The 19,075-nt window shown below is 49.0% G+C and overlaps 1 protein-coding gene across 1 annotated transcript in view; it reads right to left on the bottom strand.

Annotated features, from left to right (window-relative positions):
* Positions 1-5,441: 5,441 nt before the first annotated feature.
* Positions 5,442-19,075, bottom strand: part of DKK3 (dickkopf WNT signaling pathway inhibitor 3) — a 54,878-nt gene continuing 41,244 nt past the window's right edge. The window contains exons 5-8 of the mRNA XM_081239090.1: positions 10,398-10,490; positions 9,180-9,324; positions 7,793-7,949; positions 5,442-6,956 (exon numbers count right to left, since the gene is read on the bottom strand). Coding sequence (XP_081095216.1) covers positions 6,737-6,956; positions 7,793-7,949; positions 9,180-9,324; positions 10,398-10,490 — 615 coding nt within the window. The 3' untranslated portion in view covers positions 5,442-6,736. The remainder of the gene's footprint in view (positions 6,957-7,792; positions 7,950-9,179; positions 9,325-10,397; positions 10,491-19,075) is intronic.

Here is a 19,075-nt window from a genome sequence, read left to right as displayed (position 1 = left end):
GCACTTGTGACTTGCAAATTGTAGTCTAGAGTATATGGAATAGAAGATAATCTGAATTAGCAAGTTTTTTGTTTGCTAAATAAAAGTATTCCATCTAAACAATTCTGTGTAATTTTTGCAAAATGAATCAATATTTTGGTCACTAGCAGTCAAAAGCCTTCTAGGGCCACAAATCCTTAAATCCAATGCAAAATTGTGTGTATGTGTGGTTTTCTAGGGGTCTAGTAAATGCTTTTTTAATCAGGTTTGCAAAGGAATTCATGGTCCAGATAAAGCTTGTAGCCACGTAGGCTTGGTGTACATGAAGCTGGTGTACAGAAGATGCTCCTTCAATGTCGTTCGTATGGGGAAAGGGGTACTACGATCATTTGGTTAGATATAGTGTTAATTTTCAAAACGTGGCTTTCAGAAACAATGCTTGACAAAATCAAGAGTGCGTTAAATCATGTGTGACTGTTTAGAAAAGAATGCGATGATCACTAGGGGCCAAGCTAGGAGGGCAAAAAAGTGTTAGGGAGGGATGTGCTCCCCCTTCCCCGTCATAGCACCACCACCTACCTCCCCCTCACCTGTTTACCTGCACAGGAGAAGCTGGTCTTTTGACTGGTCAGAGCCTGAGAATTTACCAGGCCAGGGGATTATTTGTGGACCCGAGAGCCCTGCCTTAAAGGTGAGTACCGTGCTCCCCCTCTGCTTCCTTTGCTCCCAACCTGCCCCTTCCCCCAGTATAGAGGGCACACTTCATGTTCAGCCTTATAATGCTTAAGCAACCCACTGAATTAGAAGGTATCTTGTTGAGATACAAATAATGCAGTGGTTCTGTTTTTCCAGTAACTGTGCCAACTGTTTTGTAGAATGCAGTTTTGCACTGGAAGCAGACTTTTGGGGCAACCCTATAACTTTTAAGTCACTTTGCATTATTCAAACAATCTGACCTTGTTGAAGTTTTTTAGTCATTTGATTTAAAGCGCCTCCCCCCACCACACGCACAGTGGCTGTTGGATGTGCCACTCTCTGCTTGGAGAGGGAAGGAGGCTATGGTCAGAGCCCTCACCCCCCACTGGCTCTTTTCTGCACCAGCTCTATGGGTGGTGGAAGAGGGAAAAGAGCAGCCTCCTGGTGGTGGTGGTGAGATTACTGTCCCCTTTTACCTGGTCACCATGAACTCTCGTAGAAGGTGGACACCCTATGGGTCCTGCCAGCCAAGGATTCAACTCCAAACAACAGTGGTGGTTCCTTATGCAACTTGACTATCTTTTGCCGACTTCGTGCTGGCAAGGGACATTCCTCTGAAATGCGTACCACATTATCCCATGATGCCCTGGGGCTGTGGATGCAGTAGGAATCTATCTTCTTTGCATCTTCCCTCCTCCGCCTCACTGCTCCATCCAGTCATCTCTCCCTGATGCTCCTCCTTCCATGGTATTAGTGGCAAGTCAATGTGTCCACCTTCTATACAACCATCCCCCTTTGAGGTGTCAATCGCTCCCATACAAATTTTATTTTTTGTTGAAGTATAGTTGATTTATATTGTGTTAATTACTGCTGTACAGCAAAGTGACTCAGTTATACAAATATATATGCATTCTTTTTCGTATTCTTTTCCATTATGGTTTATCACAGGATATTAAATTTAGTTCCCTGTGCTATACAGTAGGACTTTTGTTGTTTATCCATTCTATATGTGCAGTTTACATCTGCTAACCCCAAACTCCCAATCCATCCTTCCCCACCTCCCTCCCCCTTGGTAACCACGAGTCTATTCTCTATGTCTGTGATTCTGTTTCTGTTTCATAGATAGGTTCATTTGTGTCATATTTTAGACTCCACATATAAGTGATATGGTATTTGTCTTTCTCTTTCTGACTTACTTAGTATGATCTCTAGTTGCATCCATGTTGCTGCAAATGGCATTATTTTTTATGGCTGAGTAGTATTCCATATGTACCACATCTTTATCCATTCATCTGTCAGTGGACATTTAGGTTGCTTCCATGTCTTGGCTATTGTAAATAGTGCTGCTATAAACATAGGGGTGCATGTATCTTTTTGAATTATAGTTTTGTCGCATATATGCCCAGGAGTGGGATTGCTGGATCATACGGTAATTCTATTTTTAGTTTTCTGAGGAAACTTCATACTGTTTTCCACAGTGGCTGCACCAACTTACATTCCCACCAACAGTGTAGAAGGGTTCCCTTTTTTCCACACCCTCTCCAGCATTTGTTATTTGTAAACTTTTTAATGATAGCCATTCTGACCGGTGGTACCTCACTGTAGTTTTGACTTGCATTTCTCTAATAATTAGCAATGTTGAGCATCTTTTCATGTGCCTATTGGCCATCTGTATGTCTTCTTTGGAGAACTGTCTCTTCAGGTCTTCTGCCCATTTTTTGATTGGGTTGTTTGTTTTTTGTTGTTGAGTTGTCCCATCCAAATTTTATGAGTGTTTCTCTGAAAGTTCCTCCCATAGGTTTTAGCCAAAGGAATAAGTATAATTTCCCCTGCCTCATAGGAGATCAGACAGGGAAATAACCTGTTTTCCAAACACTGCCATCTCCCAAAAGGGGGTTTCTTACCACCTCCCTTGTCGTCTTTATATAGGGCAATTGAGTTGCTGCTGCTGCAGTGGCACCTCTCAGCAGCCCCTGTTACGAGATGCCTAGCTCCACAGCTGTCGGTCCTCTGACTTTGGAAACCCAATCTGGCTATCAAAACATAATCTCTAATCTAGTTGCATTTCTTGACTTTGGAGGGGATGCACAGACTACAGGAATACTTAACTGCCCTTTATCCCACGCTTCCCTCCCACCACAGCAGGCCCCTGGCCTCTCTCTTCAGCTCTCATCCTTCTGCCCTGCACCCCTTTCTCCTGATTGTGTCAAAAGTGCAAAGAACCAGGCTAGGGAGGCTAGAAAAGCCAGGCACTGGGAGGAGTAAAGGGAGGGAGCAGAAACAGAACATGAAGAGGGGAAGCTGGGAAGAGGCAGCAGCAATCCTCTTTGTTCCATCACAGTCCTCTTCCAGTTTAGTTCAAGGCCATGTGGGTGGACAAGCCAGCCACGCATCTGGGCGGAAGGTGGAGCTCAGACTTGGAGCCTGCACCACACACCCAAACACTTCATTTTCTAATCTTGCTTTCCCATTGAGGGTGGGAAAGCGGGTGAGTTGGGATTCATAAAGCTGCACGTTGTTCCCCTTTTAGTTGTTTCTGGTTTCAAACAACAAAGACTAACAGCAACTTTATCTGTCATATTGCTGGTTTACTTTAGAAGGAGTCCAGAAATAGTTGACAGAAGGGCTGCTTTCCTCCTCAACGTCATCGAGGACTCAGACGTTTATCCTTCTGAGGTACGTAGAATAACGGCCCACAGAAGATGTCCATATCCCAAACCCCGGACCCTCTGAATATTTACCTTACATGGCAAAAGGGACAGTAGATATGATAAAGATTAAGAACTTTGCCATGGGAAGATTATTCTGGATTATATATAAGTAAGTCACTGGAAGTGAAAAACCTTTCGCAGCTGCAGAGATGGCACCAAAAGACCCAACCTGTTATTGCTGGCTTTGAAGATGAAGGGGGCCATGAGCCACAGAAAGAGAGCAACCTCTAGAGGCTAAAAAGGGCAAGGACGTGGTTTCTTCCCCAGAGCCTCCAAGAAGGCAGCCCTGCTGATGGCCTTGATCTTGATCACATGATCCCAAGATGGCTGCTGCAGCTCCAAATGTCACATCCTAAACACCTGTGCTCAAAGGCAGGCAACCAGGGAAGGGGGTGGAAGGCGGGGACATACTTCCTGTAGGCCTCTTTCCTTTTGTCACTCAGGTTTAAAAAAACCCTTCCCAGAAACTCTTTGGCAGCCTTCCCCTTACATTTCCAGGGCCAGAACTTGGTCACGTGGCCATCTCTAGCTGCAAGGGGGCGCTGGGAAAGGAAGTGTCCAGCTTTTCCAGCCTCTGTGATGGTGGGAGAAGCGCAAGGAAAGAGGGCTGGGATTAGCTGTCAGGTAATGGAAATGACAGCATCTACCGTGGCTTCCTTGGCAGGAACTCCGGATCTCGGGAAGGGCAGGCAGGAAGATGCAAGTACCAAGGTCCACCTAACCTTTACCACATTCCACTTAGAATCGTGAGTAGAGGAGATACACCAGCGTCTCTATATGTGAATTTCAGCCAAGAATTTTGCCAAGCCCCTCATGTTCTTGATTTTTGTGGCTATGATGACAAAGTGGAACAGGATAATATACCTGCATATAAGCTCCATGAGAAAGTGACCTAGTTTTTATCTCATGTACCACTGTCTCCCTGGCACCTAATGTAGGGCCTGACATTTAGTAGGTGCTCAATAAATTTCTGGATGAAATTTCAGCCTCTTCTCCAAACGCTCAAATTTACCTTGCCTTCCAGCCACTGTGAATGACTTGCAGTTCCCCCTATATACCATCCCTCCTCCTTGCCTCCCTCCCTCTGCCTATAGCCCAGAATGCCCTTTCCTATTCCTTCTGTCCTCCTGATATACTATCATCTTTGAAAGCCAGTTCCCATGCCAGCTCTCCCAAGCCACGTGCTCCTTTGAGGATCCCATAACGCTCTGTTCAGATATCGGGTTGACTGCTTTCATTTTGTCAGTGCTGCGTTTAGTGTAGCTCCCTCATTAGGCTGTGATGCCTTCAGGGCAGGACCCTATCTGGATCAACTTGGTACCCCTAGTGCATATCACAGCACCTGGTTCTGAGTAAATATCTGTTGAGTAATAAAGATGTAGAGTGGTCCTGATGATTCTGGACATTGAAAACAGCTAATTTTAAGAGATAAACTTACCAGTATATCCTGGGCATACTGTACTAGATATTGTTTTGACTTTAGCTCTATCACTTAATCTTTTTGAGTCTCCATTTCTTCATCTGTTAAATGAAGAAAATACTCACGGGTTCAATGAAGATTGAATTAATATGGGTAGACTGTCTAATCTGGTGTCTATCAATCACCCAGCTGACCTTAATATATAGTAGTTTATTATTATGGATTATCATGGTCACTGAAGATCTTAACTGTGTTTGGCCCAGAACTGCATTTGATTAAAGAAGCCTCCCCAGAAAAGAGGCATACACAATACATTTACTCTTTCAGAGACAATGAAGCACTGACACTCTTAAGGACTAATTCCCATCCCAAAATGGTTAACATTTCTAAAATATTTTGTGCTTCCATTGTCTGGAAAATTTGCTTTATGGAAGAACTTTTTTTTTCTTTTTGGACAATGCAGGTCATTTCTATTTTATTTTTTCTGGCTGAAAGGGCTTTATATTTATTCAAAGTCAAAAGGAAACAGAAGTCCAAGAGCTACAAAAGAGTAGTTTAAGTGATTTATGCTTGATTTCTAAATGCAACATGTGTTTATACATAATTTAAAACTTGAAGAAAGCATGCTTATACAATTGTGTGACTTTAACATTTAATAACTCTGAATACATGATGGAAACAGTCCATGACACTTGAAAATATCATTTATGGAACAGCATACAATTCAGTGCTCTTAGCTTGGATATTACAACCATATTTCACAAAGTCTTGCTTGGCTCGATTTTCTCCATGCAGTCAATATGGTCTTCAGTTGCTGGTAAGTGATTTTGCAAATTTCATTTATAATCCCGGCCCTAAGATGACCTAAGTACTGTTTCTGGCACGTTAACTTACATATTATGCTCCGGTCATGTGTACCTTCAAAGTTACTGATATAACTGACTGCCACAGGGGACAGTGTCAATACCTCTGTCTCCACTGGAGTGATGGCCACCCACACTGAGGAGAACACTGGGGAGAACGCTGTTTTTCTAACAAACAGCAGAACTTTAATCTTACAGGGATGTGTGAACTAGTTTGACCTTAGTTCCAGATGTGCCTCAAAAAAAGAAAAGAAAAATCTCATTCTTCATCCTCGTAGCGGGTACTTTTGGTGGCACCGAGGCTGGTGGGGGGAGCACTGGGCTTGGAATCACACCTGGGTGACATCCTGCTCTGGTCTTCACTAGCTGTGTGACTTGGCAAGCCACTTGACATCTCTGAGCCTCCGAGATCCTGACAGACGGGGAGACCAACGCCCTCTTCATCAGGCTGTGGTGAGAGGACATGACACTGCTGCCCTGGCACAGAGGTAGGAGCTGAGTAACACTGCTGAGAGGATGAATGCAGGCAACGCGGAGTGAGAACGTTTCACCTGCAGCAGCTGAGGGCAGCGCTTGCCTGTGCCCAAGGTGAGAACGGCATGAAAGATTCACTTGTTGCATTTTCGCAGGTTTACGTTTGCAAAGCAGGGCATTCTTCTCCACATGTTTGAGAGTCAACATTTCCCCAAAACCCATCGTGGGGCAATTCTGCATTCTTTTCCATCCCCTCCCCTCCAACTATTCTCGAGGCAACGTCATACAAAACGAAACGAGCCGTCTGCCAACCAGCAGAGGCGAAGCAGCCGATACTTTGGACCAGTTGAGCAGCCCTATTCTACCTTCAGCCTCCCACACCCTGGTCTTCCCCGACACCAGAATTGTGATGCATGGGGGAGGGGGTGGGTGCTGGGCAAGGGTGCAGCCCCTGATTTGTTTTAAGCCAGAGGGGAAAATGTACTGGGAAGAGGCCACGGAAAAAAAGCCTGGTGAGCCCACACCTAGGGACACAGCTGGGGAAATAAATTAACTACTTCTGTTGCATGTCTACCCACAGAACAGGCCTGGGTCTAAATCTCCTCTCCCTCCAGCAGCTCCGAGGCGGCCCCGAGCTCCCTGAGAGCCATTTCCACGGACAGGCTCCTCTCCAGGTTCTCCAGCTCCCGGCGCACCTCCTCGATGAAGCCGCCGTCTTCATACTCATTGGGGACGTCTCTGGGCACCAGGTTCGCTCCGTCCTCATCGCGGCCCCCGACGAAGGTGGGCTTGCACACGTACACCAGGCTGTGGCTGTGGAGGGAGGGGCGGGGGCGGGGCCCAGGCCCCCAAACTGAGGCCCCGCCCTCTGCACAAGCCCAGCTCACTTTCACGGCACCTCCTCTAACATCCTGCCTTAAAGCAGATGCTGAGGGAGGGTCACCTTTGGAGAATGTGCTCCAAGGTGAGCTCCCCCTCGTCGAGCCACAGGTCTGTCCTCCTGTCACGGACCCTCTCTGGCAGCCCTGAGGACTCGGGGGTCTGAGAGTTTACAGCCCCCTGCCCACCTGGGCCCCCAGGCAGCAGCAGCCCCTGCTGCACCTGCGGGGAGCCCTGGGCCTTGTGGGCCTGGGCCAGGGTTCTGTCTGTCACCCCAGCCACCCTGGATCCTGCTGGGAGAGAAGGCGGAGCAGCGGCTGCTAAGTGAGATGCACACGGAGAACTTAGCCTCTGAGCAGGCCTGGTGCTTCACGTCTCTCCACGGCCTCTACTCTGCTGGCCACTCTCCTGGCTGCCCTCCTACCTCTGTGACTGCACCTTCTCAGTCTCCTCTGCTCTTTCATTGTGATGGGCCTGGGCTCCCTCCACACGCAATCTTTTTTAAGGTCATCTACTGAGGAGGCTTCAACCCTCACACAGATGAGCCCAAATCTGTACCCCTGGCCACACCTCCTGAGCCCTAGTCCTATAGATCCGCTATTGGACCCTCCATCTGGAAGACCCAAGGACACCTCCAACTAAACCTACCTTAAATTAAATCCACATCTTCCCCCCACCCTGCTCCTGCTCCTGCTCCTGCTCCTGGGTCCCCACTGGGTGGCAGCTCATTTGCTCTCAGCCCCCGACAGAAAGGGCAAGTGAGACCTCACCTATGAGGCTGGCAGAGGAGGCCACTGGCACATGGGCATCGGTCCAAAGCTCCATCAGGCTCCAGCTCCCAGGTGATGAGATCCAAAAGCCGGCTGGCAGGGTCATGGCAGAGCTCACCCTCCACGGGCAGGGGTGTGCACACAGGAAACAACAGACCTGGAACCAGCTGAGGGTTACCCCTGTACCAGGCAGGCAGGCACCAAAGGAAGGAGCAGAGAAATGGGGTGCAGCCCCCCAGCTTCCACCCTGAACCCCAAAGTGGAGGTTAGGATTGAAGAGGTGGAATGGTAGGAAACCAGAATGATGGCATGGGCTCAGGAGGGAACAAGTTGGGAGGGCTGGAGCAGTTAGGGAGGACTGCCTGGAAGAGGTGGTCTTGTGCTGGGTTTTGAGGCCAGAGGTATGGAGAAATTAAGAGTGGAAAAAGGCACTGAAGTTTCTTTGGAGGGGCAGGAATTATTATTACAAAATATGTGTTCAAAGAAAAAAAAATCTGGAAGGATATAAGACCTTTGCTTATCTGTATCTTCTAGTTTTCCTACATTGAAAATGTATTATTTATATAATTAAAAAATGAAAGTAACTATGTTATTTATATATATATATATATATATATATATATATATATATGTAGAAAAATAGGAAAAAAAAGGCTGGAGCACAGAAACAACAAAGGCCTGGGGTTGGGCTGGTGAGAAAGGTTGGGACAGCGAGATTCCCAGATGGGCCAAGGAGTAGAGAGAAAAGGAGGACAGGCAAGCTGGACCCGGCCGAGGTCTTGGAAGGCCAACTGAGGAGTGGAATTGAAGTGACAGGACAGGAGCAACCGCAGCTCCCAGAGGAATGATACCCAGGGAGCCATGTCCTTGAGAAGATTGCTGGGGCAGCAGGTACCAGGTGGGCTAGGGCTTGAGGGAGGGGTTAAGGGACGGTTTCAGAAACACCCGTGGATGGGGAGAGCACCTGAGCAGACCTCACCTGGGAGGGGCAGTGAGAATGGGAGACAGGAGTAGAAGGGGCCACTCGCAGGAAAGCAGACCAGGGCCAGGTGCCACCCTGAGGCCTGGGGAATGGGTGGAGTGGGATGGGGAGGGGGTGCCCTCATCCCACCCATCTGGGGGTATTCCTCCCTCCTTGGGCTCATGCATCCTGAAGGAATTTAATTTCTAGGCATCACAGGGGGAAAAAGAAAAAGAGTGAGACAGAGATCTGGTCTTCAGCCCCGGGCAGAAGTTGTGGTGCTGGGACATACCAATGAGCATCGGGGACCCTGCCTAGGAGGAGGTCCCTGAAAAGGTGTGGTTGGCATGGATGGGACCCCAGGAGGCCCAGTGTGCTGGAGCTTGGGACAGGGCTTGTCCTGCCCCCAGAGGGGAGCCCACCCACCTCTCTGGAAGGCACAGCACAGCCCCGGCTGGCAGTCCCTCTGGTTGTCACAGATGGTCCCGTTGCCGCCTTTGGTGGCCGTTTTGGTGCAGTGACCCCAGACGCACAGCTGGTCTCCACAACACTCGCTGTCCCGGGTGCAGAGCTGCAGCGGGGAGGGAAAACACAGGCGGCTCACGGACCTGAGGGAGCCCAGCCTGTCCCTGCCCCCAATCCAGAAGCCTGGAGACAGTGCAGGTTGGCTAACCCACATCCTCCTACTATAGACAGGAGGAAACCGAGCTCCTTGGTCTGGGGGTGTCTTAGGGAAGTCAAGGGGGTGGAGATGGGAGCTGGGCAGGAAACATGACACCTGGGGGAGTCCTACGCAGCTTGAGATTTTATAAAGGATGGTTGCATCTTTTCGGTTCCCCCCAGACTTGGCCTTGCCTCCTTTTCATTAGGTCCCTAATTAACGGTCAGGAAGGAAGATGGCTTATGGCCCACAGACGCAGGCAGCAGCGTGAATCTGATCAGCTGATTAAATTAAGGCCCAAGCCTGGGCAACCACATGGACGGGAGGGTACTGGGTGCCTTGGACCTGGGGTCTCATATGTGGAGTGGTGGTACCGAGCAGGCCAGGAGCTGCCTAACCACAGGTGGGGCCAGGCGGGGCAGCAAGAAGCCCTCTATTTTCCAAACTTGTTATCGTGCTGTGTTATTGCCTTAATAACGAAAAGGACCAGAAAAGCCCATATATGGCTTTGTCCAAAACATCTGTTGGGCAGAGGGAGTGTCATTCTTCCCCGGCTTCCCGCTTCTCTGTGGAACCTCCATCTGGAACATGCTCTGGCTTCTTCCTGGGCCTCCTCCTGCCCTCTCCCAGCAGACTGGGAGAAAGATCTGGGGGGTGGGTTGCCCCTTCCCTGCCCAAGGGCTGCCGTGGTGTTGCCGGCTGCGTGTACTGGGATGGCCTTCCCCAGGGAAGGGGCAGGGTGGGGCCTCTTCTGTCCTCCCTCCCCATCTCTCTTATCTGTGAGGCAGGCACTGGGGCCAGGAGTCAGCCCCACTGGGCACCATGGACTGGCTGTGCCAAGTGTGGACATGGTGGGGCCCCATAGAAGGCTTCCAGGAAGCCCAGCTGAGAACCGAGGGCCACTGGCCTTCTCCCCCGGGTCCCCTTTTCTGGGCCCCCATGGCCCTGGCGCTGCAGCTCTGGGGGCCTCTGGGCACACTCACTGTCTGCTGGTCCCGGCACGGCTGGCAGGAGTACTCGAAGCTGGAAAACTGGCAGTACCTGCCAGGCCCACAGTCCTCATCAATGATGCACTCCTGAGAGGGAGGGGAGGGGAGGGAGGAGAGGGGAGGAGGGAGCAGCTTCATCAGTGAAAGGCAGATCAGCTGACCCGCGGTGCCCTGGAAGGGCCAAGCCCTACTTTATCCCGCAGTCTTAGCCCACAGGAATGGCCTCCAGACTCCTCTTACACCCCGGTGGCCCGCCTGGCTCTCTCACCTCAGCATCCACTCCCTCCAGGCTAGCGGGGCCCTCACCCACCCCCCATGCCCAGGCTTCTGCCCTGCAGGATGCCACACCCAGTGCACACAATCGAGTCTGCGTGCAGCCCTCCCCCTCACACACCCGGGATGGGAGCAAAGAGACTCAGAGCTATTCTTCAACGAGGAGCAGATGGATTTAATAAGAAGAGCTAATGAGTTCCAGGCCCAGGTGGCTGCACAGGAAGGGCTGGGGTCCAGGCCCAGCAGGGCCCTGCTAACAGTGAAGGAAAAGTGCTGCAGAGGCTGTGCAGCTGAGGGGCTGTCGGGGGGCCTCCTGGGGGTCCTGGTCTGGGGTCCAGAGCTGCCTGGCAAAGGCAGCTGCCAGCTTTGAAACCCAAGGAGGGTGCAGCTGGCACTCAGCCCTCCAGCCCAGGTGCCTTCTCATGGCTGCCAGCCCTGCTCAGCTGGACAAATGGAGGAGAAAGGGAGAGAAGGGATCTGTCCACCCCAAGGCCCGAGGCCCAGAAGAGGGAGGCCACCAGAGAGGCCACTGCGGCCCGGCCACGGTCACCCATCACTGGCAGGAGCAGGGCTGCTTTAGCTCCGGGCCTGCTGTCAGGCTCAGGCCTGGAAACGGGCAGCTTCAGAGCGAGAGGAGGGCAGCAGAGGCGAGAGGCATAAGATCCACCACTGACAACCCGTCATGGCGCCAGCCCCGGCGGGCTCAGTGTCCCCGGTCTACCTTGTGGCTTCCCCAGCAAGCAGCAGGATTACTTTCCCCATGCTATCAACCTGGAAACTGAGGCTCAGAGAGGCCAAGGGGGGCCCCCCAAGATAGAACAGCTATTCAGGGTAGGGGGACCCTCTCCACAACCAGCCCTTGGCTGAGGGGGCCTAGAGCTCCAGATGCAGCCGTCAGGGACCCACAGATGAGAAACTCTCCTGAGGCAGGTATTCTGGGGCCCCAGCAAACCTTATGAAAGGGCCTGGGGGAGGGAGGGACCTGCCTCCCCGCTCTGACCTGGGCATGCTCCATGCTGAAAGCAAGTGTGGAGCCGGACCCAGAAAGGCCTGGATGGGCAAGCCCTGGCCTAAGTGGCCTGGGCTGGTCCCTACCTTTGCTCTGTGAGCTGAGGCACCAGTGCTAATGAGTATGGACAGGAGACTGTGAACGGGGTCTTCTAGGGACCCCCAGGGCCAGAGCATGTGTGTAGGCCTGGGGGTCAGCAGGGAGGCTCTGGCCAGGCAGCCTAGGGAATGAAGCTTTGTCCCTGGGAAGTGACAGGTGTCCCCAGGCCAACACTGCAGGCCTGAGAAGATGGGTATTTGGTTCAGGGCAGCTGCAGGCTTGGCCTCTGCATAGGACTGTTGCAACTCCTGCCTGGCACTGACCCCCAGCCTGGCATACCTCAGAGCATGTGGTCATGCTCTGTTCACCGAGCAAGGCTCAGCCAGCCAGGAAGACAATCAGTCCCACTGGACACCATCTTCCCACAGCCCCTCTGAGGGATGACGGGGAAGAGGCCAACCTGGAGACGTGGTACAAGTCACCCCTATGTGCCAAGGCTCTGTGCTAACCAGGGGCTCCAGAAGGGACCAGGGCTGACACCCAGAATAAGTGAAAAGTAATTTAAATTTCTACTGTAACTTCTCAAAAAGTGTCCAAGGGTAACCAAGCAGGACCCAATGGGGCCTTCCTGGGACAGACCCTCACCCCCACCCATGTCCTCTGCCTGCCTCTTGTTTGTAGAAAAACTTTAACCTCCTAGGCCTTCCCTGAGTTCTGAAGAAAAAATTTAATCAGAGAAGTGAGAAAATGCAGAACCAAAGGAAAACAGTCAAGCAAGACAAAACAGTGATAGTTTAGCCATTAAACATGTCCTTGAGCTGTTTTGCAGTTACTGAAACCCCCAGCAGGTGGAAGAAGTCAACTGTATGCTGATCACAAGCCCACAGACCCCAGGCAACTGGAACCAGAAGACTGATGATGCTGACTCCCAGTTACCTTCCCACCCATCAGAAGAATGTCCGCAAGCTCATCACGCACATGTGCAACTCTCTCCCTCAACCTGTCTTTAAAAACCCTTCCCTGAAAGCCATCGGGGAGTTGGGATCTTCTGAGCTTTACTCCTTGCTTGGCCTTGCAACAAACGCTGCACTTTCCTCACCACAACCCGGCATCAGTAGATTGGCTTTACTGTGTGCAGGCAAGTGGACCCAAGTTTGATTCAGTAACAAAAGGAGAGCACACTGCCCACCACCCTGCAAGATGACCTAAAATTGCTCTTCTCTGTGTCTCCCCAGCGTCCCACTCATCTCGGCCCACGAGCCCCTTCCCACGGCTCTGCCCGAAGTTTCCATCACCACGGCAGTGCAGCAGCTCAGCAAGTAGGGTCTGCCCTCCCAAAAGGAATCGATCTTGTCCCTGTTCCCAACCCAGCAACCCTAAAAGGTCAGCTGTTTATACTGGTGAGAAAACCGAGTCTCAGAGGGGTGGAAGGGCCGCCCAAATCAGGGGCTGAGCTGGGGGCAGGGCACTCAGTCTGTGTGACCCCAGAGTCCATAATAGCCTGAGAAGCCGACAGGTTTGTAAGTAAAGCACTCAGCCACCGCGCCTTCCTCGACACAGACTCAACTCAGCCAGTTAAGCCAGAAGCGTCCTGACATTTCTTCCAAAACAGAATAGCAAGAGCATGGGGTGGTGGGGGGAGGAGGGAGGGAGGGGTAGGGGGCCCACAGATGTCGAGGCCCTTCCCTGAACCCGGCCACATTGTGAAGCACTGGGATGCAAACGTGAATAGGAGCAGGCCTTTGCCCTCAAAGAATTTATCATTCAATTAAAAAAAAAAGGCAACCCAGCAGAAAAGAGAGAAGACAACTTACAGCCAGTGAAACTGCTGTGTCTCTTCATGCAGAAAAGATATTCGAGGGGCTTCCCTCGTGGCGCAGTGGTTGAGAGTCTGCCTGCCAATGCATGGGATACGGGTTCAAGCCTTGGTCTGGGAGGATCCCACATGCCGCGGAGCAACTGGGCCCGTGAGCCACAACTACTGAGCCTGCGTGTCTAGAGCTTGTGCTCCGCAACAAGAGAGGCCGCGACGGTGAGAGGCCCGCACACCGCGATGAAGAGTGGCCTCCGCTCGCCGCAACTAGAGAAAGCCCTCGCACAGAAACGAAGACCCAACACAACCATAAATAAATAAATAATAAAAAAGATGTTCGATTTCACCAATAATCAAGAAAATGCAACTTAAAAGAGCAGGATACCATGTTTTCACTTAGAACAGAAACAAGAAGTTTGATACTATCTGCAGTAGGCAGAATACTGCCCCCCCCACCCCAATGTCCACACCCTCATGGCTGGAAGCTGTGGACATGTCATGTTACATGGCAAGGGGACATTAAAGTCACAGGTGGAATTAAGGGTGTTAATCAGCTGACCTGACATAAGGAAAGAAGCCTGGATTATCCAGGTGCACCCAGTGTAATGGTAAGGGGCTTTGCACATGGCAAGGAGCAGCAGGGTCAGTGTCAGAGCAATGCCACATGCAAAGACCCTCATCCCCAGTTATCCAGACCTAACTGGCTTTGACTATAGAAGGGCCATGGGCCAAGGATCAGTATTTCTCCTAGACCTTCCAGAAGGAGCACAGCCCTGCCAATACTTTGATTTCAGGCCAGTGAGACTCCTGTTGGACTTCTGATTTATGGAACTGTAAGATAATAAATTCCTGTTTTTAAACCACTAAATATACGGTAAGCTGTTACAGCAGCAATAGGAAACTAATACATTGCATAATATCCCATGTTGGTAGGGATTTGAGAAACTGAGCATTGCCAGATGGCAATTTGGGGATCATTAAAATTGAAGTAGATTTTCTTTGCAGGCAATTCATTAGCATCTATCAAAAGTGTAAATGCATAGATCCTTTGACCCAGTAATTCCCCTTCCAGGTGGCTATCCTCAGAAACACTCATCCATATGTACAAATATCCAAGTGCAGGGATGTTTAAGGCCATACATCAGTATAATATTTGTAATCCAGAAATAATGGAAATGCCCAATAAGAGGGGACTGATTAAATTATTGTACAATCATTTCGTGGGAAAATGGCACCAGGCAGACATTAAAAAGAATGAGGTAGAAATACAGCTACACGTGGAACAACTCCTACAGAACACCTACTGAACGCTGGCAGAAGACCCCAGACCTCCCAAAAGGCAAGAAACCCCCCACATACCTGGGTAGGGCAAAGCGGAGAGATCCCCACACAGAGGATCGGTGCCGAGCGGCACTCACCAGCCCGAGAGGCTTGTCTGCTCGCCTGCCAGGGCGCGCAGCGCTGGAAGCTGAGGCTCGGGCTTCGGTCAGAGCGCAGGGAGAGGACTGGGGCTGGCGGCGAGAACTCAGCCTGAACGGGGCTAATGTGCCACAGCTAGCCGGGAGGGAGTCCGGGAAAACTCTGGAGCTGCCGAAGAGGCAAGAGACTTTTTCTTCCCTCTTGGTTCCCTGGTGCGCGAGGAGAGGGGATTAAGAGCGCTGCTTAAAGGGGCTCCACAGATGGGCGCGAGTCGCGACTGAAAGCGCGGAGCCCAGTGACGGGCGTGGGACGCTGGGGCTGCTGCTGCCGCCGCCAAGAAGCCTGTGTGCGAGCGCAGGTCACTGCCCACACCGCCCTTCCGGGAGCCTGTGCAGCCCGCCACTGCCGGGGTCCCGGGATCCAGGGGCGGCTTCCCTGGGAGAACGCACGGCGCGCCTCGGGCTGGTGCAACGTCACGCCGACCTCTGCCGCTGCAGGCTCGCCCCGCACTCCGTGCCCCTTGCTCCCGCCCGGACTGAGAGAGCCAGAGCCCCCGAAGAGGCTGCTCCTTTAACCCTGTCCTGTCTGAGCGAAGAACAGACGCCCTCCGGCGACCTACACACAGAGGCGGGGCCAAATCCAAAGCTGAGACCCAGGAGCTGTGAGAACAAAGAAGAGAAAGGGAAACCTCTCCCAGCAGCCTCAGAAGCAGCGGATTAAAGCTCCACAATCAACTTGATGTACCCTGCATCTGTGGAATACATGAATAGACAACACATCATCCCAAATTGAGGAGCCCGGAGTCAGTGCTGTGCCTCTGAGGTGGGAGAGCCAACTTCAGGACACTGGTCCACAAGAGACCTCCCAGCTCCACATAATATCAAACGGCAAAAATCTTCCAGAGATCTCCATCTCAACACCAGCACCCAGCTTCACTCAACGACCAGCAAGCTACAGTGCTGGACACCCTAAGCCAAACAACTAGCAAGACAGGAACACAACGCCACCCATTAGCAGAGAGGTGGCCTAAAATCATAAAAAGTCTGCAGACACCCCAAAACACACCACCAGACGTGGACCTGCCCACCAGAAAGACAAGATCCAGCCTCATCCACCAGAACACAGGCACTAGTCCCCTCCACCAGGAAGCTTACACAACCCACTAAACCAACCTTAGCCACTGGGGACAGACACCAAAAAAAACGGGAACTACGAACCTGCAGCCTGCAAAAAGGAGACCCCAAACACAGTAACATAAGCAAAATGAGAAGACAGAAAAACACACAGCAGGAGAAGGAACAAGATAAAAACCCACCAGATCTAACAAATGAAGAGGTAATAGGCAGTCTACCTGAAAAAGAATTCAGAATAATGATGGTAAAGATGATCCAAGATTCTATTTCCCAGATCCAAAATCTTGGAAATAGAATAGACAAAATGCAAGAAACAGTTAACAAGGACCTAGAAGAACTAAAGATGAATCAAGCATCGATTAAAAACACAATACATGAAATAAAAAATACTCTAGATGGGATCAATAGCAGAATAACTGAGGCAGAAGAACGGATAAGTGAGGTGGAAGATAAAATAGTGGAAATAACTGCTGCAGAGCAAAATAAAGAAAAAAGAATGAAAAGAACAGAGGACAGTCTCAGAGACCTCTGGGACAACATTAAACGCACCAACATTCGAATTATAGGGGTTCCAGAAGAAGAAGAGAAAAAGAAAGGGACTGAGAAAATATTTGAAGAGATTATAGTTGAAAACTTCCCTAATATGGGAAAGGAAATAGTTAATCAAGTCCAGGAGGCACAGAGAGTCCCATACAGAATAAATCCAAGGAGAAATACGCCAAGACACATATTAATCAAACTGTCAAAAATTAAACACAAAGAAATCATATTAAAAGCAGCAAGGCAAAAACAACAAATAACACACAAGGGAATCCCCATCAGGATAACAGCTGATCTCTCAGCAGAAACTCTACAAGCCAGAAGGGAGTGGCAGGACATAATTAAAGTGATGAAGGAGAAAAACCTGCAACCAAGATTACTCTACCCAGCAAGGATCTCATTCAGATTTGATGGAGAAATTAAAACGTTTACAGACAAGCAAAAGCTGAGAGAGTTCAGCACCACCAAACCAGCTTTACAACAAATGCTAAAGGAACTTCTCTAGGCAAGAAACACAACAGAAGGAAAAGACCTACAATAACGAACCCAAAACAATTAAGAAAATGGGAACAGGAACATACATATCGATAATTACCTTAAATGTAAATGGACTAAATGCTCCCACCAAAAGATACAGATTGGCTGAATGGATACAAAAACAAGACCCATATATATGCTGTCTACAAGAGACCCACTTCAGACCTAGAGACACATACAGACTGAAAGTAAGGGGATGGAAAAAGATATTCCATGCAAATGGAAACCAAAAGAAAGCTGGAGTAGCAATTCTCATATCAGACAAAATAGACTTTAAAATAAAGACTACTAGAAGAGACAAAGAAGGACACTACATAATGATCAAGGGATCGATCCAAGAAGAAGATATAACAATTATAAATATTTATGCACCCAACATAGGAGCACCTCAATACATAAGGCAAATACTAACAGCCATAAAAGGAGAAATCGACAGTAACACAATCATAGTAGGGGACTTTAACACCCCACTTTCACCAATGGACAGATCTTCCAAAATGAAAATAAATAAACACAAGCTTTAAATGATACATTAAACAAGATGGACTTAATTGATATTTATAGGACATTCCATCCAAAAACAACAGAATACACATTTTTCTCAAGTGCTCATGGAACATTCTCCAGGATAGATCATATCTTGGGTCACAAATCAAGCCTTGGTAAATTTAAGAAAATTGAAATTGTATCAAGTATCTTTTCCGACCACAATGCTATGAGACTAGATATCAATTACAGGAAAAGAGCTGTAAAAAATACAAACACATGGAGGCTAAACAATACACTACTTAATAACGAAGTGATCACTGAAGAAATCAAAGAGGAAATTAAAAAATACCTAGAAACAAATGACAATGGAGACACGACGACCCAAAACCTATGGGATGCAGCAAAAGCAGTTCTAAGAGGGAAGTTTATAGCAATACAATCCCACCTTAAGAAACAGGAAACATCTCGAATAAACAACCTAACCTTGCACCTAAAGCAATTAGAGAAAGAAGAACAAAAACATCCCAAAGTTAGCAGAAGGAAAGAAATCATAAAAATCAGATCAGAAATAAATGAAAAAGAAATGAAGGAAACGATAGCAAAGATCAAGAAAACTAAAAGCTGGTTCTTTGAGAAGATAAACAAAATTGATAAACCATTAGCCAGACTCATCAAGAAAAGAAGGGAGAAGACTCAAATCAATAGAATTAGAAATGAAAAAGGAGAAGTAACAACTGACACTGCAGAAATACAAAAGATCATGAGAGATTACTACAAGCAACTCTATGCCAATAAAATGGACAACCTGGAAGAAATGGACAAATTCTTAGAAATGCACAACCTGCCAAGACTGAATCAGGAAGAAATAGAAAATATGAACAGACCAATCACAAGCACTGAAATTGAAACTGTGATAAAAAACCTTCCAACAAACAAAAGCCCAGGACCAGATGGCTTCACAGGCGAATTCTATCAAGCATTTAGAGAAGAGCTAACACCTATCCTTCTGAAACTCTTCCAAAATATAGCAGAGGGAGGAACACTCCCAAACTCATTCTACGAGGCCACCATCACCTTGATACCAAAACCAGACAAGGATGTCACAAAGAAAGAAAACTACAGGCCAATATCACTGATGAACATAGATGCAAAAATCCTCAACAAAATACTAGCCAACAGAATCCAACAGCACATTAAAAGGATCATACACCATGATCAAGTGGGGTTTATTCCAGGAATGCAAGGATTCTTCAATATACGCAAATCAATCAATGTGATACACCATATTAACAAATTGAAGGAGAAAAACCATATGATCATCTCAATAGATGCAGAGAAAGCTTTCGACAAAATTCAACACCCATTTATGATAAAAACCCTGCAGAAAGTAGGCATAGAGGGAACTTTCCTCAACATAATA

The sequence above is a fragment of the Mesoplodon bidens genome, assembly GCF_964165515.1.
Source record: "Mesoplodon bidens genome assembly, chromosome: 7".
Lineage (NCBI taxonomy): Eukaryota > Metazoa > Chordata > Mammalia > Artiodactyla > Ziphiidae > Mesoplodon > Mesoplodon bidens.
Note: the sequence above shows the minus strand (reverse complement) of the source record. Positions and strands in the feature narration are given on the sequence as shown.